At 34.2% G+C, this 15,554-nt stretch overlaps 1 protein-coding gene across 18 annotated transcripts in view; it reads left to right on the forward strand.

Moving 5' to 3' along the window:
• LIPI (lipase I) overlaps positions 1-15,554 on the forward strand; it is an 81,448-nt gene that overhangs the window by 20,125 nt on the left and 45,769 nt on the right. For 11 of the 18 annotated variants that reach the window (XM_045036729.1, XM_045036727.1, XM_045036740.1 and 8 more), the window contains exons 3-6: positions 4,344-4,729; positions 7,184-7,292; positions 9,559-9,660; positions 14,557-14,661. In XM_045036729.1, coding sequence (XP_044892664.1) covers positions 4,418-4,729; positions 7,184-7,292; positions 9,559-9,660; positions 14,557-14,661 — 628 coding nt within the window. In that variant the 5' untranslated portion in view covers positions 4,344-4,417. Of the gene's footprint in view, positions 1-4,343; positions 4,730-7,183; positions 7,293-9,558; positions 9,661-14,556; positions 14,662-15,554 lie in introns of those variants that run through there. The other 7 variants (XM_045036736.1, XM_045036731.1, XM_019839519.3 and 4 more) reach the window with 4 other exon arrangements.

Here is a 15,554-nt window from a genome sequence, read left to right on the forward strand (position 1 = left end):
CCCCACAATGTATAAGCCCATTTTAAGTTTCTGCTTGTGTTATATATACCAAGATCCTATTTTCCATGGCAAGGAAAGGGGGATGAATTGGAGCCACCCTTATAATCTAGTATACCAAACAGCTTTCCTTTTATTTTGTGTAGAATATACCTTCCCATTTATTTAAAATTTCTGTGTACTTCTTTTAAATAACTTATAGCTAAGTGTCATTTTTAAATGAAAACTGAAGATTCTTTGTTTTTGAATAGGCAATCTTTTTTTTTTTATTTATTTATTTATTTTTTTTTTAATTTTTTTTTTCAACGTTTTTTATTTTATTTTTGGGACAGAGAGAGACAGAGCATGAATGGGGGAGGGGCAGAGAGAGAAGGAGACACAGAATCGGAAGCAGGCTCCAGGCTCCGAGCCATCAGCCCAGAGCCTGACGCGGGGCTTGAACTCACGGACCGCGAGATCGTGACCTGGCTGAAGTCGGACGCTTAACCGACTGCGCCACCCAGGCGCCCCTTGAATAGGCAATCTTTATATAGTTACATAAGTTTGTATATATCATATATTTTTTTCTCTAGTATAATTGTGTTATTTTGTTTCATGGATTTAACTTTCTATATTTCTCTTTTTCATTTTTTCTTATATATATATATACATTGCTGTACTTCTATGTTTTTAGTGTGTACAAAGTTACATGTACTGTTTTACATAGTACAGGGTTTAACATTTCAAGTTTCAATATCTTTTTAAAGCCACATTTAAATATATATTAAAATTAAAAATAACTGACATCTTTTGAATCCCCCAGTTAAAGAATTTTATCCACACCTGCTTTGTTGATACTACTTTTAACTGAAATTCCCATCTTATTAGTATATTGACTTGTCTTAATATTTAAATATTCTTATCAAACATTCAAATAAGAATGCCTTTTGATATTGCATTTGTTTTACCCAGTTTTTAATATTTACACTTATATTGGTGTCTAACCTATTTCTATGCTCACTTTCAATCTTTTTATACTGTGAGTTTCTGTGGATCTTGTCTTCATTAAATATAGCACTTATTTAACAATGATGATGTCGGGAACTGTACTGTGTCATTTGTAAGTGGTGCACTTAAGGGAGGATATAAAATTCTTAGGCCACAAACTTTTCCACTTATAACCTTCATTCATTACACTTTTATCTGTCTAATGTATTGCTTCGGAAGGCAAATCTGAAGTCATCAAGACTTCGTTCCTCTATTTTTAACATGGATTTTCTGCCTTGATGTTTTTAGGATATTTTTCTCTTTCATCAAAACCCAAACCAGTTTCTAGGAAGTCTCTTGATGAGTCTAATTAACTGATTTTCTCTAGATTGTGTTGAGTCTTTCAGTTTACACACCCTGGTGTGCAATTATTTCCTTAGTTATTGTAACTGCTACCCTCTCCCTCTCCAGTTATTTCCCATTCCAGTAAAACGATGATTTTTAACTTGAATCATCATTTCCTGTCCCCTATTTTTGTTTCTCCTCCCAATTGAAATCTTTCTTCCTTCATTTCTTACTGTCAGGTGAGTGTTCCATGTTTTCTCATGTGTAATGTGAATTTTTTTTTTTTAATTTTTTTTTTCAACGTTTATTTATTTTTGGGACAGAGAGAGACAGAGCATGAATGGGGGAGGGGCAGAGAGAGAGGGAGACACAGAATCGGAAACAGGCTCCAGGCTCTGAGCCATCAGCCCAGAGCCTGACGCGGGGCTCAAACTCATGGACCGCGAGATCGTGACCTGGCTGAAGTCGGACGCTTAACCGACTGTGCCACCCAGGCGCCCCTGTAACGTGAATTTTTATCCTGCAATTGCATTTTTTTCTTTCCTTGAATTGCAGTATCTCATTATTTCACTTTTAATTTTGTCCTATTATTTTTTTTTACCTCAATAAATTTTCTCTTAATGGCGTCCTGTTTTTTGAGACATGATTTTTCTTGTACTGTAATGAGAGTGCTATAGAATTTTCTGCAGTTACTTCAACATTTGGCAATAGATAATAGATTTCTCTGTAGATTGTTTCAGGTTTTTCTGTCCCTTGCTTTATCACAGGGGTCCTTCTGTTTATTCCTCATTACTCATTCCAGGGCCAGGTAAAATCTACACTGATTTGGAGTGGACCAGCAGTGTGGATATATTGATTGCATATGGCCCTCTCGGAGTTTCAGCTGATGGAAACATTTCAGATGGTGGAAAAATGGATGTACACAACTCCCTATGCAATTTGTATAGTGTAGCAAGCAGTGATATTGCACTGTGATTTGATTTATTTCTCCTTTCCACTTCCTCATTTTCTAGGACTTAGAACAAATGAAGTTTGTTTCAAACTTTTTCACTTGTCTGAGTATCTCTTAGCTGTTAACCTGGGAATTAATTGTGGTTCTTGCTTTTCCTTCACTCCCTTTCTCCTTCATCGTCTGAATAATTGTGACAGTATCACATATATACTTTCTGAACTAGAAGGTAGATTGTAATTAGTGCATATTATTATGGATTTATCAAACATCTATTATACATTTATAGTTTATAAATATTATTTATTTATTATACATTTATATTTGTTTATTATATAAATAAATATTTATTATTATTATTTATTATAATATTTATTATTTATTATACATTTATAGTTTATATATATTATATGTATGTAGCTTACTTAATCACATCATTATTTCTGGACACTTAAATCGCTTCTATTTCTCCAGTGCTAAAATAATATACATTAGTTGATTTTTATATGTTTAAATGACTATTTTCTTGGGATGCATTTTTAGAAGTAGAATTATTGACATGAAGTATATTAATGATTTTGTGAATTTTTGATATATGCTGGCAAATTGTTTCCCAAATCTTTTAACAAGTAAAACTTCCAGAAACAGTACAATAATATGCTCTCATAAAAAAAAATTGAGGGGTGCCTGGGTGGCTCAGTCAGTTGATCAGACTCTTGATTTCGGCTCAGGTCATAGATCCCAGGGTCCTGATAGCAGCTCCCTGTTGGGCTCCACGCTGAGTGTGAAGCCAGCTTAAGAGTCTCTCTCTCTCTCCCTCTGCCCCTTTCTCCCACTCACATGCTCTCTTTTTAGAAATAAAAAAAAATGGGATTACATGCTTACTTTGAAAGAAATTACAATTCTGAGAACCTATGGAAAAGAAAATTAAAAAAGCAGCCATTGTTTCACTGCCTAGCTATGATTCTTGCTATTGATTTGGCTTAGATATTTTATTTTCTTCCCTACTTCCTTGTAGGATAGATGGATGGATAGATAGGTAGGCAGGTACATAAGGTAGATAGATAGACAGACATGTATTGATAAAAATACTATAAGATGACAGGGTGCCTGGGTGGCTAAGTTGGTTAAGTGTCTGACTCTTGATTTTAACTCAGATCATGATCTCATGGTTTGTGTGTTCAAGCCCAACATCAGGCTCTGTGCTGACAGTATGGGCCCTGCTTAAGATTCTCTCGGTTTCTTTTTCTCTCTATGTCTCTGTTCCACTTGTCCTCTTGTCCCCTCAACATGAATAAATAAACTTAAAAAAAGTAGAAAATACTAAATGATGATATTTAAGTTGTTTTAAATTTTTGTACAATTATGCATAAACCTGTTATTAATGTCTTATATTTAATACAAATTGTTTATTTCATTAACATAAATCCTAGAAGGAAAGTGAGGAAGAATACATATTTTTAAGATTATGAATGTGTACCACATAATTTCAATTTCAAAAGGAAAGGATGTTATACCAATTTATACTCTTAGCATTCATTTATATAATTATGTGTCAAATTTACCTTCACAAGTATTAAGTATTAATATGATTTTCTTCATTTTCTTTAATTTGATAGGAAGAAACTTATACCATATTGTTTTGATTTTTTATTTGATCGCTAATTAGATAAAATATATTTTTGAATGATTATTATTCACATGTAAGTATTCTTCTGCAGAATTTCTTTTAAAGCTCACAATCAATTTATGTACTTTTACTGGTGTGAATAATACTTTCGTTACTAACAATATTAGTGATTTTAGTCACACCATTGCTGTTTTGTACAGATAAAAAAACAATTTTTTTAACCAACCATATTTCTTTCTATATTTTATTTTAAAATTTTGAATGCTTCTTGTTCAAAAAGTCTTTATATAATCAACAAATTAATCATTGTAGTTGCTCAGGATATTATGTTGAAATACTAGTGAAATAAAATCCTTCCCACCCTTCAAGTTCAAATCTGTTCTTTTTAACAGTAATAAGAATTGTATCAAACACTATCCCAGTACTCAGCTTAACTGAATTTTTTTTCAATTTCAGAGAATAAAAGACCATGCCTTGAATTCTCTCAGCTAAACATATTGCATTCCATCAAAGATTTATTTTCTCCCCAAATGGACATTGTTTTGATGATGTATACAAGAAACAACCCTTCCTGTGCTGAGCCACTGTTTGAGCAGAATAACTCACTTAATGTTAATTTCAATACAAGCAAGAAAACAGTCTGGATTATTCATGGATACAGACCAATGGGCTCCACTCCTAAATGGCTTCAGAACTTTCTAAAGGTTTTGTTGAATCACGAGGATCTGAATGTAATTGTAGTAGACTGGAACCGGGGTGCTACAACTTTTATTTACAACAGAGCAGTTAAAAACATCAGAAAAGTTGCTGCTACTTTGGGTATATACATTCAGATTCTTTTGGTAAGAATTTTATATATTATGTATGTTATACAATATACAGTGTTTTATGCGATACCACAGAGTGGTAGTAAGATAAATACTTTTTTTTCTATAAGCATTAAGAATTGCTGCTTTTATATGCTACCATTTACAGCCATCTTTTCTTTGTGGAAATGGATAAATGCCATACGTAGATGTGTACTGTCTTATTTTTAGAAGAAATGTCTTAAAGACTTAGTTAATATATTTTGTCTTAAAAATCTTTTAAGATTTTTGGGGGCACCTGGTGGCTCAGTCAGTTAAGTGACTCTTAGTTTCAGCTCAGGTCATTATTTCACTGTTTGTGGCTTCGAGCCCCACATTGGGCTCTGTGCTGGCAGTGCAGAGCCTGCTTAAGATTCTGTCTTTCCCTCTCTGCCCGTCCCCTGCTCACATGTGTGCATACCTGCACGTGCTCTCTCTCTCAAATAAATAAACTCAAGACAATCTTTTAAGATTTTTATCCTTTTGTAACTTTACCTATACTGACTTGAGGTTAAGGTAGTGATTCTCTGTGCACCAAGGAGATAAACTATATAATCATTAAGTTCTTTTCTAAGGTATGGCTAATATGTTTATAGTTAATTGAGTGTGAATTGGTAAAAGTGAGGGAAAAACATCTTAAAAAGTTGCATACTTCTGCCAATCTTCGAGACCAGTCTTAATACCATTTAGATTTGTCCAGCATTTAGGTCCAGGGTTGGGATGAGTCTAACAAATTGAGGCTAATTTGGGCTTATCAGGAATTTACATCTACATTTACTATGTCAACCCATATGGCGATCAGTGTCTATTCTAGAGTGAGATGTGGTGGTGATGAGCGCTTGAGAGAAAGAAAGGTAATTTCTGGGGCATTCATGGGCTTGAAATCTGTTTTGAGTTGTGCTCAACTCAGCTTGCTCAGTTGTGCTTGGGAGACTCTCTTAAAACTAAGCAGGCATAACTGATCCAAGAAGCAGTTACATATAATGGTTAGGAGTCAGACTGGAGGAGTTCAAAGATCAAATCAGTCTGTTATCCTCTGTGTGACTCTGACCAATTGTTTAATCTCTCTGCCTCATTTATTTATCTATATATTTGAGATAACCAAACTTTATGACAATATTTTATATAAGTATAAAATGACATCAATTCTTAATCAGGACCTGGCATAAAATAATCTGAGTAAAAATCAGGATCAGTATAATTTATACATCCCCAAGTTTGGACAAAACCAAACCATCTCTCTATAGAGAGACAGAGGAGGTGATTGATTCACCTGTTCTTATCACCTGTAAACTACATAACTGATTTTTGCTTATAGAAGTGGTCTTTTCTCTAATAAACATGTACTTCAAAGTGTTGGAAATATGATTATTAAATATAGAAATTTAGAAAGAGGCTTTATATTAAGGAAAAAAAATGAAAAGATTAATAACACTAAAGTTGACAGCAATACCCCTTCAGGTTTCTGGGCATTGCTCTGAGAAATTTGAAGAAAATTAACCTGTGGCTGGAAAGCCTGGGTCTAGTTTCTCATTGGCAGTAAATGTTCCACATCTTTCTCCAAGCCATCAAATGTGTCACTCTGCTGAATGGACCACAACCTGCTTTCTGAGAGTGTGGTGGGAGAAACTTTCCCTCCTTGTTAGCTCCCTAGTGGCCCTCCAGGGCTAAGACTCTAAGTGCTCAAAACTTGGGCTTGGAAGATCAGATTCCATCACTCTCCAGCTTGTGGATTTGGGAAATCACTTAAAATCCATGAGTCTCATTTTATCATCTCTGAAATGAGAATTATAATTCACACTGTTCCAGTCTTCCTAGGGATTTTGACACAATCTGATCAGATAAAACAAGGAGGCAGATTAGTATATATTTTGGAGTTAAATAGGCCTGGACTTGGAAGTCCATCTTTTTCCCTTACAGTAATAAGTATATTTGGCTTTGGGCAACTCATTATCAAACTATTCATTCAACACTTAATAGGTGCTCTTAATAACTTTGGGCAATAGGATAAAAATAAATAACTCGTAGGACTAATGTGAATATGAGATTTACAAAACACTTATTCAAGTTAATGTGAATATGATAGTTATAAAACACTTATTCAAGTTAAGTACCTGTTAATGTACTTAATGTACTCTGTTAATGTCTATTACTATTATTACAAAATTATTTATTAATTAATATATTATTTTGCATATACTATTTTAGATAATAGATAACAAAGGTTTTTAAAAGCTTAATGTTATTACTAAAAATATATTGAGAAAAGTCAGATATCTTATGGAAAAAGTTGAACAACAATATGTTGTTTTGAAATTATAAAATCCCATTCTCTATCTCCCAGAAATGTATTAAACCAGAAAAAAAATAGTGAATACTATAATATTGATGCACAAGGCATAATTTGTGATTTCTGAAATGAAAATCATAACACTTCATTTTCAATTGCAGAACCATGGAGCGACTCTTGATAATTTTCATTTCATAGGTATGAGCTTAGGGGCTCATGTTAGTGGATTTGTTGGAAAGATATTTCAAGGTCAACTTGGAAGAATAACAGGTAAAATATTTTTGATAAAATTAGTGTTTTAGCATAATTTTAACCATGAGGAATTACTTTATTTACAAGTTAACAGGCACAATAGTTAAACAGTAAAAATGATGCACATTATTTTTTTCTGTATTATATTCAATGCTCGCCTTTGTTTTAGTTAGATTCTAAAGTCTTCTTTCTTGTTTAGTTCTAAGCAGTGTTGAAGTGCTCATATAGAACTGGGAGGTAGATCAATTTCTGCAGCTCCATGTGAATTTTAAGAACCTATTATTGTAATAATCCAGAGAAAAGCTTGACTCATTAAATATAAAACTTTTTTCTTTTTTTATATTAAATATAATTTATTGTCAAATGGGTTTCCATACAACACCCAGTGCTCATCCCAACAGGTGCCCTCCTCAATGCCCACCACCCACTTTCCCCTCTCTTCCACCCCCCATCAACCCTGTTTGTTCTTAGTACTTAAGAGTCTCTTATGGTTTGCCTCCTTCCCTCTGTAACTTTTTTTTTATAAAAAATTTTCATGTATTAACTAAATATATACCCATGTATTTAATTTTCATAAACTTTAACATATTTCAGTTCTTTTAAAAATTTTACTTGAACACCAGAAGAGAGAATCAGGAGTTGACAACCAGGCTTGAGGGAGTCTAGATCCTGATTCCTCTCATATTTTCCTTCACAGAGTTCCTGCATGCAGAAAGTTTAGTAGCCAAATAATGCTGATGTGGATTTTCATGCTTCCTTTTGGGAATGGTGGTGATTTTAGAACCAGAAAGTTAGTATCCTTCCCCAACCAATTTAGCTTAAAAAAAAAAGGTTTATTATTTGAGAGAGAGAGAGAGAGAGAGAGAGAGAGAGAGAGAGAGAAAGCACGAGAAGAAGGGCAGAGAGAAAGGGAGACTGAGAATCCCAAGCAGGTTCCACACTGTCAGTGTGGAACCCAAACCATGACCTGAGCTGAAATCAAGAGTCAGACACCTAGGTGCCCTATAGTCAGGTTACTCAAGTGCCCTATAGTTGTTTTTTTAAAACAATTATTGAGATATGTGTCTGTGGAAGATTTATAATGATTTTGAGTGTTAATAAAAGTAGTAGAGTATTAAGTTGAAGCAAAGGGGGAGGGGAGAGGTGAATAAATTGCATAAGTAAGAGCTTTACAAACTTTAAGTATACCTTTCTTACTTTGATCAGTTTTAGTAATATCCCTGTTATACAGATATGAAAACAGGTTAACCGAATGAATGTAGGAAGGTCAAAAGTTCTTAACAGCTAAGCCAGGATTTATGCAAAGCTTTCTAGCAACCAAAGCCTATTTCTCTTTCAACCATCACAGTAATCCTACTTTATGTTAAAGTGTGTTTATTCACACATTAGTCCAGTTTGAATGGCTCCACATGTCAAGCAATCATCAGGGTTTAAAATTCCAGCAAGTGTAGTAGTTCTACATCAGAATTATTTATGAAAAGAGAAGTTTCTGCCTCATTCAGTCAAGTGGGCTAAATACACTAGGGGAAATAGAAGGGCTTGGGATGAGCAACATTATATTTTAGTTTAAAAAATATCTTTTTTGAGATGAGTGTATCTCCCATTGCACAGATGTTCTCAAGGTGTTGAATTTTACCTCTTTGCCCCTTTTTGACAGTTGCCAGTAGGTCATGAGCCTAGAATTTCTATGTAGAATTTCACATGCACCAGAAATAATATCTATATTCCATGGAAATTTTAATACATTTTTCTTTTCTTCTGTGTATATGGGAAGCTTTTGGTGGAAAATAAATGATAACATAATAATAATTATGTTTTATACCCCACCACAAATTGTATTTGGCACTTAAAATTCATTTTAGAACTGCAGATAGATCTGGGATGAACTAGTAAGGCATGAAGTTCAAGATAGGACCAGGCTATTACTCATTCCCCTTCCCCTCCAGGAAAAGTAGTAGTTACTTATTAACTATAAAAATACTACCAGTTTATCTCTAAGTACTTCTTAAATAAAAATGCTAAAAAAAACCTACAATAATTTGTTGAGGCATTTCTAGTGTGGCTTAACACTAGATTGTTGGTAAACTCGGAAGATTGGTATAAATTATTCAGATAATGAAGATATTTGCTATTCATCCAATTTCATTTATATTTAGATTAGTTTTTAGACAAGTTTAAAGCTGTATAGACTTATGTTTATAATATAATAATGCAAACATATGATCTAATAAACACTAGAGTAGAAGTTGATTAATTGATTGATAGTTTCTTTCTTGAATTTCAGGTCTTGACCCAGCTGGGCCAAAGTTCTCTGGACAGCCATGTGATTTCAGATTAGATTACACTGATGCAAAGTTTGTGGATGTCATCCATTCTGATATCAATGGTAACAATGTAGGATTTATTGCTTAATTACTTGAAAATGAAAAGGAGATGTAGACATTGGGATGCAAAGAACATAAAAGGAGGAAGATTAGTGGATAAAGTGATGATGAGTCTGTAATTATAAAATGATTATGTTTCCCACAAGTGGTATTTCTTTGAGTTAGTGATACCCTATGGTGTTAACATGGCACTTTTTGCCTTCAATTTACCTCCTTCAGGTTTCAAGACCTGTCCTATCATCCTAAAAAGCGGAAATTTGATTAAAAAATACTTCATCTCGTTCATGCTATTGACAATTTTGATTTGATCACAAATTCTCCCATGCTTAATGTTCCTTATGTATTTAGGTTACCATTCTCCACTCATTTTCTTGCTGTGATATCTATCAACTAGAAATGAAAACAGCATTTCAGGCACAGATAAAGAATACCTTCCCCTAAAGGTAGAGAAATAATTTCTCTATTGTTTTTAATTATCTTCCTGAAAATGTCAAATATGCTATTGATAGTTTGGTCCAGAATGCTTTGGACAGGCACTTTCAAGGAATAAGTTAGATGGCCCTAAGCCCTTTTCTGATTTGGAATTGATGATACTAATATTTATTGAGCACTTCCTATATACTTCAGGCAGTGTTTTAAATGTTTTATGTGAATTAATTATGGCATTCTCCTAAGTTCCCATGAGATAAGTAAATGTCATCTCTTTTTTACTTATGGGGAAGCTAGAGTCAAAGTCACAAGGCCAGTAAGCGGCAGAGCCGCTTTCAAATTTCAAAATTTCAATTTTTTGAAATTTCAAATTTCAAAATTTCAAAAAATTTGAAATCTTTTGATTCCAGAGCCTGCCTTCACCAGTTTCTTGCTCTGATTAGCTGATAATTTACATGTGTTGTCACTGTGGGCATGGGGAGGTTATGGTGCTACCATGGAGAAAGGAGGAAGTGATGCAAAGACTATTCTGATTCTCCTATTTCCTCAGGTTACTTTTCTCTTTGGTCCAGGTAATTTATTTGCTCCCATAGTCCTCTGAATTGACTTCATGGTGATCCATACCAGTGCCTTTGCAAGAGATACAAATGCTATACATGCCATAGATGACAATTTCTCAATATCAATGCCTGGGCTAACCCTATATGGGTACAGTTTTGCTTCTAAAGTGGAATCTGAGTTCACCTATATCTCACAGGGAGTCAGTGCCTAAGGTTCACAGTTCTAGTGTGATACCTCAACCTCTCAAGTCTTCCTTATCTCTAGCTCTTATATCAGCTTAGCATTCCCACACATAGTACACCTACTGCCCAATTGCTCTGCAGTTCTTTGAGCTCTTCTTTCTGAAATCCCAACTTCAGCTCTGCCTATGGCCTTGGAATTAGCTCTTCCTAATTTTTATTTTATTTTATTTTATTTATTTATTTTTTTGGATTTTCCTAATAAACTGTTTTATATTGTCTTTCATTCTCAACATCTTTTGATGACCCAACCTATCAGATCTAACTTACCACTAAATGCTACATTGTTTTGGCACCTTTGGTTGATCTTTTCATGACCATCACAAATGAGGGACACAGAATTTTGATGCTGCATATCCACCTGTCTCAAGGAATTTCTGAATGAGATATTTGGGGTCAGTACATATCTGACAGATTAATTCTTCCTTGAATACTATTCAGAGTGCATCTTTTACTTACCAATAGGTTTTGTCCTTATTCAGTTGTATGTGTTAAAAAATCTATGTCGCCTTCCAAAATTGTAAATTAGGTAATTTGGGCTAATACTCCTGCTGGGATATCAGGGAAAACTTACCAGTCCAACATCTAGAAAAATTCTAGAAGTGAACTGGTGATTTGGAGTCACTTTTCTCATAGTAGGTTCTCTGATGCAGAGGTATCAGAAATATTTTTGAAACCCATACATGAAGCTTGTAAAACATCTCATTTTTATCTTCTTTCCATGAAATGAAGGAAATATAGAATGCTTAAATTTTATATATCACTCTCCATGTTAATATATTCTTTGAGAGAAAAAATAGAACAAAGAGAGAAGACACAATATCAATAATAAACAGGAGATAGTGTTACAGATGCTACAGGTATTAAAATGACTGTATTATGATATAATGAACAATATTATGCAGAAATGAAAATATATGATTATATGCCATGATATATAAAATAGAAAAATTTTATGAAGAAGAAAAAGCATTTACCAACTAACAAATTAAGAGAGAAAATTTGGTTCTATAAGTATTAATGAAATAGAAACTGTAATTTAAAAATTACCAGGGTGCCTGGGTGGCTCAGTCAGTTAAGCATCTGACTTCGGATCAGGTCACGATCTCGTAGTTCATGAGTTAGATCCCCACATCAGGTTCTGTGCTGACAGCTTCAGATTCTGTGTCTCCCTCTCTCTCTGCCCCTCCCCCATTCTCTCTCTCTCTCTCTCTCTCTCTCTCTCTCTCTCTCTCTGTCTCACAAAAAATAAATGTTTAAAAAAATTAAAAAGTAAAAAAAAAATGTAGGAAACTGTTTACAACCTTTTTAAAAAGCCTTCATAAATTTAATGTCAAAACTTGAGACAGACATTACAGAAAAGAAAATTTGTGGACATTTTCTATTATAACCATGGATACAAAAATTCTACGTAAAACATCACACTAGTAAACCAATTCAGCAACATATAAAAATGGATAATGAATCATACCCAATTTGGATTATTATAAAAAAGCAAGTTTATAATAAAAGCATACACAAAAGGATACATGAATATGAGTCAATTTTTATATGGGAAAATATAAATTGTAATGTTTTGGGAGGCATCCTTAGAAGCTAAAGATTAGCAAAAAAATTATTTTATTTAAAGGTAGTTATTATTGTAGGAAAAGGAGAAGCTGGTGATTAGATAAGAACACTGTAGGGGTTTCCAGGTGCTATATGTTGACATTGGTGTGGTAGCTAATTGGCTATTTCCCTGATAGTAATTAATCCATAGCTTTATGTTTTCTTCATATATGTATTATAAACTATAATAAAAAGAAAATTTAAAAAGCGATATATGCTTTTCCTATACTTCCTCAAATGAAGGAAATGAATGACCTAAATGACCAAACTGCTCATCTTCCTCCATCTGATAAAGGGAAAATGACATCAAGGGCTGTTTGTTAAGTTAATATAAATGTCTTTTGCTTCTCTTTGATCCCTGAGGAGTCTTCTTGGCTTGATTCTACTTTAGTAGAAGATTGGAGAAAATGATGGCTCCAACATGGAACCCCTATTTTTGGAACTCCATGTTGAGTTCAGACATAAGGAAATTAAAGGTCTCCAAAATCATTGGCCTTTTTGTTTTTTGGGGCCATATTTAGGAAATTGCAGGCAGTTGATGGAATATAAAGAGGCTATCAAACCCTCACCACTGTTACAGTCAAATCACACTTATGCTTCCCAATTCTAAGGAGTTCCAATGAATTCACCCAAATTGTTCTTTGCTGGGGTGCCTAGGTGGCTCTGTTGGCTAAGCATCCGACTTCGGCTCAGGGCATGATCTTGTGGTTCATGAGCTCTGTGTGGACAGCTAAAACCCTGGAGCCTGTTTAGGGAGACTGCTTCAGATTTGGTGTCTCCCTGTCTCTCTCTGTCCCTCCCCCACTCACATCGTCTGTCTGTCTCTGTCTCTCTCAGAAATAAATAAACATTAAAAGAAGGAAAAAAAAAAGAAAAAAATTGTTCTTTGCCTTTCCTTACACATTGAATCCGCTCCCCGATATTGCACATGCCCAGTGTTCTTATGCTCTGGTAATAAATACCTCACTAATGGTTATCTTGTTCTGTTACATACTAGAACTAAATCATGTTGCTGCATCTTAATCCTGACTGTCAGCCGCAAGTATTTACTTTGTTATATAAATCTATTGCCGGTCACTTTTAAGAGTTTATTATGTTGTAGGAAATTTGTAGTCCCTAAGCCAAAGCCCAGCAGGCTTACTTGGCAGCAAGATTTTCATTTCTAATCATAGTCCTGAGTATTCTGAACTTGTTACCCTCTTTCATTCCTATGACTTCCCCAAGTTATAGATCCCATATTGGTAATCATGGACTCAGAATTTGTAATTCTCCAGTGCCTTGAGGATCTACAGATGTACAAAAGCCCTTAAATCATAGCTACAGGTTTATGTCACTCTGGCCCAGTTTGTTCCAGCTGAAGCAGCATATTTAGATTTTTCCAGTTAGTGAATCTAGTACCAAGTCTTAGGCCTTATTATCCAGGGTACAAGCAAATCATCACACTGGCTTAAAAGGTCCTGTATGACTTGGCTTCATTCTTTCCAGTGCTCCCTCATCCACGTTGTACTCCAGCTAGCCTGGCTTCTTTAAATACTTTAGGTACGCTCACATAGTTTTCTGCTTGGCTCACTGTCTTACATCTTTCACATTTTGTGTGACTCTACTTCCTCAATGGGAATTTCCCTAACCAAACTGTTTGAAAGAGCAACCTGCCACCCTCACTAGGCACTAACTGTACTCTTGTTCTACTTGTGTTTTCTCTACAGCCCTTATTATTATCTGGCATACTATATTCTTACTTGTTTATTAGGTCTTTCTCTCACTAAAATTTAATTTTCACCAAAAAAAAAAGGATTTTTTCTCTCTTTTTCTTTTTTACTTGCATATTCATAGCACAAAGAACTGTGATGGGCATAGTAAATCGGTGACTGATAAATATGTTAAATTAATGACATAATTTTCATGAGGAGTTAATTTGAGGCATTAAAACGCGTCTTTTCAAAAATAGCATGTATTTTATTTTCAATTCAAACTGTAGGAGTCACTTTCAATGGAATTTATAGGAGATGCTATTTGTACAAGTGTTGCTGACCTGATTATGTTCACTTTGTGATTCTCCAGTGCTTTTCTTCTCAGGTTTAGGCATTAATGAACCTTTGGGACATATAGATTTTTATGCAAATGGAGGAAAAAAGCAACCTGGCTGTCCCAAATCCATTTTTTCAGGTATACCAATAATATTTTTGAATGAATTACAGATGATTCAGAATGATGAAAGAAAATCAGTTTACTTTTTTTCCCTCTTAATCTATGGGCAAGATTTTGATCACTGTTGCTCATGATTAATGAGAGTCATTGGTGAAAAATGGTTTAATTGGATTTTTATTGGTTCATAAAGTTGACCAGTAGATATACCATTTGGTCATGATGAAACCTATTACATTAGTTTCAACAGTTGTATTTCATTATTTTAAACATTAGGAGAAATTCTGAGTTATTGAAGAAGCAATCTGGTCAAAGTATCACATAACATGAGTTTGGTTCCAGGACTTAATCTTTACCATCACTATAGTATTGTACAAACACAGATTCATAATCTCTTGCACTTGGTTGTTACATAAATAGCCAAACAGCTGCTCCAGGTGTGGAGTTTGGCTCAGTTCAGAGCCATAGGAAGCATCTACAGTGACACCTGTCAAGTAACACATGGCCAAAGCCCACTGTAGCTAGAGAAGTTTGACCAAAGGTTATAAGGATGTGAGAAGTTGAGGAAAGAAAGGGACATAATGAAGTTCTAATTTTACCTGGTTTCATAATCCTCTCTGACATTAAATAGAAATATTAGGGGTGAGGGGTTAGAAGAGAACCATGTGTACATAGCCATTAAGTGTTGTGGCACTGTGTTTGTAGTGTGTCAGATTATTGAAATTAAACACATTTTTCCCCTGTGGTAATTATTACTTTAGAAAAATGTCTTTTAAATCTCCTGTAAAAGCATACTGAATTTACATTTTCAATGGTACTACCTCTAGCTGCTTGAGATAAAACGGCACATTGTGGTCAGGCAACATTTCAATATTCACAAGTGCATGGTATTGAGTAGAACTTAACCTTTAATT

Source organism: Felis catus, chromosome C2 (genome assembly GCF_018350175.1).
Source record: "Felis catus isolate Fca126 chromosome C2, F.catus_Fca126_mat1.0, whole genome shotgun sequence".
In the NCBI taxonomy this organism is placed as follows: Eukaryota; Metazoa; Chordata; class Mammalia; order Carnivora; family Felidae; genus Felis; species Felis catus.